This window comes from Rhinopithecus bieti, unplaced genomic scaffold (genome assembly GCF_001698545.2).
Source record: "Rhinopithecus bieti isolate Rb0 unplaced genomic scaffold, ASM169854v2 scaffold_6708, whole genome shotgun sequence".
NCBI classification, from domain to species: domain Eukaryota; kingdom Metazoa; phylum Chordata; class Mammalia; order Primates; family Cercopithecidae; genus Rhinopithecus; species Rhinopithecus bieti.
Window position 1 is genome coordinate 5,940,119 of NW_016806329.1, and position 6,000 is coordinate 5,946,118.

General features: G+C 33.6%; 1 protein-coding gene across 1 annotated transcript in view; it reads right to left on the reverse strand.

The window, feature by feature from the left end:
* GRID2 (glutamate ionotropic receptor delta type subunit 2) overlaps positions 1 to 6,000 on the reverse strand; it is a 723,504-nt gene that overhangs the window by 334,748 nt on the left and 382,756 nt on the right. Inside the window, exon 8 of the mRNA XM_017875509.1 lies at positions 3,687 to 3,884. Within this exon, the coding sequence (XP_017730998.1) occupies positions 3,687 to 3,884 (198 nt within the window). The remainder of the gene's footprint in view (positions 1 to 3,686; positions 3,885 to 6,000) is intronic.

Here is a 6,000-nt window from a genome sequence, read left to right on the forward strand (position 1 = left end):
AAGTCTCCAAAATTAAACTAACTAGTGCAAGCACATAAAACAAATTAAAAACAATATCAACATACTAATTTGAATGCTTTTTATGTTTAATTTGCATCTAGCAAGTGTAGTTTATTAGCATAATAACTCATTAAGGATTTTAACCACTATCTATATAGAATAAATTTGTATAATGCCTTTTCTTTACACTAATTTTAACATAATTGCTAATCTGGGTTTAGATCAGGAAAGAGTCCTTAGAAATAAAAGGTAGAACACTGAATTTGTGAGTTTTAAAAGAACAGAAGATGAAGTGGCATGGTTTTAATAAGAAGGATGAGGACTGATGATTGCCCATTTTCTATTAAAAACAATGATATTAATGCTTTGGCAATAAAATTCTATATGTAACTTATGTATTAAATAGACCAAATTCATTAGGATTTTATAGAATATAGAAATAGCTTTATTATTTNCATAATAACTCATTAAGGATTTTAACCACTATCTATATAGAATAAATTTGTATAATGCCTTTTCTTTACACTAATTTTAACATAATTGCTAATCTGGGTTTAGATCAGGAAAGAGTCCTTAGAAATAAAAAGGTAGAACACTGAATTTGTGAGTTTTAAAAGAACAGAAGATGAAGTGGCATGGTTTTAATAAGAAGGATGAGGACTGATGATTGCCCATTTTCTATTAAAAACAATGATATTAATGCTTTGGCAATAAAATTCTATATGTAACTTATGTATTAAATAGACCAAATTCATTAGGATTTTATAGAATATAGAAATAGCTTTATTATTTTCCCTACCACTGCCTTAAGAAACCTTTTATTTCTACTCTTCTCCATTCCTTGCAAACAATTTAGGTTAGATCCTTTAGCCTTCTGAGTACTTTAAAGCATTTGAGAAATTATTCCAATTCTAGCAATGATGTACTAGCTTTCATTGGACTAGTCCTATAAGAATAAAAATTGAAAATTCAGGATCAAATTGAAAAAAATATATATAGAAAGGACTGGAGAGCAACCCAAAGCAGGCAGAAACTGCAGGGTATCCTCGAAAATAATACCTGCACTGGGTGGAGCCCTCCTTTATAAGGCTTAGTCATAGAGGACTCACTTCAGTTCAGCTGGGATGAGGTGGACAGGGCTCAAGCAGAAAGTCAGCCTTATTAACTAACTTATTAGAGGATGGAGTTTGAATCAGCTAGGGTTCCCAGAAATTGAAAAGCAAAACACAAGAAGGAGGATGCCACAGAGGAGTGAGCCCCAAAATCTGTGTATAAGCTTTCTAAAATCCTTAGCTGACCCCTAAACTGCATATATATGGGAGAGATCCTAGGAAAATTAGCAAACAGTCATGGCTAGAAGGCTAAACGTGCTAAAGAGGGGATTACAATTGTTGCCTATGACAGGGAAGATATAGATTGAATTTTGAGTTCCTCTAAGTCAGAAGGGCTTGAGGAAAACCACAGACTTTCCCCAGAAACTCCACAAGGCTGTACCTTAGAAATGTGTGGATTATGAAAACCAAGGGATTTGCTCTAGGAACTAAGATTACATCAAACAGACTTAACAATGTTTAAAGCTAAATCTCCACGAATTCAAGAGGAACAGATAGTGATTTAACTATCCACTGAAACAAAAATCAGTCCTTTTCAGAATATACAATTTCAGAGATATAATCACAAGTCTTAACAACGTATCAACCACAAAGTCCAATATATAATCAAATGTAACCAGAAATGTGAAGAACCAGGAAAATGCAATGTATTCTGAGATGATAAGATGCTGAAATTTTAGCAAACAAGGACTTTAAAGAAGCCATTATAAATGTGATCATGAACTTTTAAGATAGTCAAAACTGATAAAAAGATAGGAAATCCCAGCAGAAAAACAAAATTTCTTTCAAAAAAATTGAAATTCCGGAAATAAAAAAATAAGCAATCTAGAATGAAAAGCTACTGAATGGACTTAACAAAAATTTGAAGATGGCAGAATATCAGTAAACTTGAAGGCAGATCAAGACAAATTGTCAAATCTGAAGGTCAGGGAGTAAAAATATCTTAATAAAACAAGCAAGGCCTCTGTGACTTAGGAGATATTATGTGATCTAACTTGAATATTATCTGAGCCTCAAATCAAGAAGAGAAAGGAAAGAAGGTAAAAAAAAAAAAAGTGAAGAAATAATTCCCTATATTTACTAAATTTAACCTATCCCAGAAATTTAGTGAACTCCCAGCACAATAAATGCAAAGAAAATCATATCTAGAACATCATAGTTAAATTTCTAAACACCAAAAAGTGAAGAGAAAATTGTAAAACGGCCACCAACACATACAAAAATATACTATATATAAAGAATCAGGATACAGATAATGGCTAATCTCTCATCAGAAAAAATATAGGGCAAAAGTGATAGAATCACAACTTTAAAATGATGAACATTAAAAAACCCTGTGAATTCAGAGTTTGATGTCCAGTAAGAGTATCATTTCAAAATGAGGGTTAAAAAAGACATTTCAAGGTAAACAAAAGTTGAGAGTATATGCTACCTATGTAGCACTGCACTTCAAGACACTCTAAAGAAAGTTCTTCAGGTTGAAGATACATTATACCAAATTGGAGCTCAAATATATGTAAGGAATCAAGAGCCCCAGACATGGTAGATAAGTGATTGTATCCCAGTAACTGTCTTTTTTTTCTTTTTGTACCTTTAAAAGACAATAACTATTTAAATAAAAAAACTATGATATTTGGTATGAGGTTAATAAAACATAAATATGTGACCACAATAGCAAAAATGATAGGGTGAGTGCAAATAAAATTATATTGCTGAAAGCTTATTACTTTTTATATGAAGGAGTACAATATTAACTTTAGATAGAATGTGGTAAGTTAAGAATGCATATTATGACCTTTAGACTAACCATGAACCAAAATACAAAGGGAGACAACTAAAAAGCCAGTAACAACGATAAAATCAAGTACTGAAATACATTTAATTAACCCCAAGAAAAACAGGAAAAGAAGCAACAGAGAAAAAAATAGTATACATATAAACCAAATAGTAAGTTATAAACCTAAACCCAACTATTCAATAATTTATGAGGAAAACTTAATAATTATAAATGTCTATGGGCCTAATAACAGAGCCTCAAAAACCTGAAGCAGATTCTGACAGGACTGAAGAAAGACACAGAGGCTGTAAACACCTTTCTGAAAATTGAAAGAACAAAGAAAAATACATACGTATGTATAGACCTATCTTGATTAGATTCCAAAATGAAATGATTAGTTTCTAAGTGGTGCATGTTTTTTTTCCAATAACACCACGTTTTAGAAGAAAACAATAGTACAGATTGCGTGTGTATGTTACAGTGTGATCTCATCATGTATCATATACAGTTTTTGGGGTATAAGTTGAGCAAAGAAAAGGCCTTCCTCTAAACCCTCTTCTACCACAGGATATACTTTGACATTTGGTTTATTTTGTCATCTACTTTTCTTTCCACAAAGTTCATAAAATAGTATTGAGTGAGACTTTTGTACTCAACTCCACCACCTAATACTTAACCAACCTGAACACATCGCACTTATTTTATATGAAATCAGCTTCAAGGTGTTACTGTTGAACCTTTAGGTACGAGACAAATAATTGAACCTTTAGGTATGAGACAAATTAATTAATTCTTACCTTAAAGACAAGTTCTCCTACCAAGCCATTCCATGTCCCATCTTCTTGTGGGCTTCCATATTTGTGATCCGGTGCTACATAAATTTCATAGTTAAAACCCAGGTAGTTAGATAAGGCATCCAAAACATCAATGGAGAAGCCCTGGTATTTCTTCGGCTTACCCAAGACATTTTCAGAGACCATCACAAAAGGTTCTTCCTACATGGAAGTAAGAGAAATTTCTGATGTCAATCTATAGTGCTCCCTAAAAGCAAAGATTAATTCCTTAAAGAGTTTTGATTAAATCTAAAAATTGCTTTATACTTTGAAACAACGCAACTCAGGAATATAACATGCATTATTAATGCATCATATTATTTAACAATGCTTAATCATTCAATTTCTTATCATCTCCCTTTTAATTATTACCATATCAAAAATTAGATAAAAGTAATTAAAAAACTTAGGGTCCATGAGTTTATTTTCCTTGCCTTCTGAGGACCCAGCTGAGATTCCTCAATAACAAAACATTCAACAAACTATAAATTTATCATATCTAGTCTCAGGAATTTATTGTTTGTAAACCACGTAAATTACATCCAATACAATTTTAACAGATATAATCTACATAAAACTACCTGAAAAGATAAAATTCTAAGAACACATAATTTAGCTGAAACTAATAATCTCACATTTACTGGGAGTTATTCACTAACTAATTTGTGACTTTGATATAAACACACATTTCATTGCAAAAATAGCTTCTTTATGACTGATGAGAAATTCACTTACCTTTTCAATAAACTGTCTAATTTAGTAAATTCAGCAAATTGGTTTCTGCTTCCACCTCTTTTATCTTTTCCCATTTTTGTCTTCTTAAAGCTAACAAATAGGCCCCTTTCACTTTTGAGAACACCTGGTGTTAAGAAAGCTCAATTGATTTGAAACATACTGGGAGACTACAGAAAATTAGATAATCTATTCCTTAATTTCCTACACTTGTTCAGAAATCTTTCAGCAACAGTAATATTTACAGATAACCATTCATAGTGTATGTAGTCCATCCAGCCCTCTGGGCAGGCTAAAATCTCTCCTTGTATGTAAGCCAGAATACCCAAAGGGATTTTTTTTTTTTTTTGAATCATTTTTCCTGAGACGCACAAAACAGCCTTCATAATGCTTTCATTTTGACTTTTATTCAAAGACACTATAAGTAGCTTATAAAATCACTGCACCTGTTATAGGAATATTGTCAACCATAACACACAGTTTTCTCCCTAAAAATTACCATAAATTTTGTAATTATTCAGGGTCAAAGAACTTTGTCTCAGTAGTGCCTTTTTCAAAATGATAAAAAACAATGCAATCAATTATTGAGGTACTTCTTTTCATTTTGGATATTCAGAAAATCAGTACTAAGTTTGATGTTCATCTATAACTACGTTGATATTGTGGTATTTGTAACATTTCTTTAATCTTAGTTATCTAAAGTACTTACAATTTCTAATTTTGAAAACATATTTTAGTTTCACTGTTTATATGTTATCTTAGAGCAAAATGAACCAGTAAATGGACAGTTAGTAGAGTAGGTTACTGCTAGTTGTCCTCCAGAGGAGTTCTCTTCTTCTCTAATTGTTTGTATTTTACCACTATGAAGAATAAAGAAAATCTGTAGTCCTACTTCAGGCACAGTGGCTTGCTTCATGGACATGTGACTAATCCCGGCCAATGTGATGTAAGCAGGGTGGTTTGTGCAACATTTCTTCTTGTTCTTTCTGCTACCTGAAAACTAGAAAGCACACACAACGGCTGGTGTTCTGGTAACCGAGACTCCACACAGCACACAAAGGAGAGAAGTTTATGTCCCTGACACCTAAAATGTCCCACAACACTTGGAACTCGCCACAGCTCAAGATTTTAAAAGAGAAATGTCCCAGCACTTTGGGAGGCTGAGGTGGATACACCACGAAGGAGATCCAAACAATCCTGGCTAACATGGTGAAATCCCATCGCCCCTTTAAAAAAAAAAAAAAAAAAAAAAAAAAATTTGCTAGGCCTGCTGGCAGGCACCTGTAGTCCCAGCTATTTGGGAGGCTGCAGCAAAAGTGAACCCAGGAGGCAGAGCTTGCAGTGAGCCGAGATCATGCCACTGGAGTGCGACAGTGAGACCATCGGAGAGGAAGGGGGAGGAAAAGAAGGGAAAGAAAGAAAATGCAGGGAGGGAGGGAAAAGCAGGGAAGCTGGCATCCAGGGAAAGGCAGGGAGGCAGGGGAGGGAAAGAAAGGCAGAAGGCAGGAAAAGGAAAGAGGGGAGGGGAAGAGGGGAGGGGGGAGGG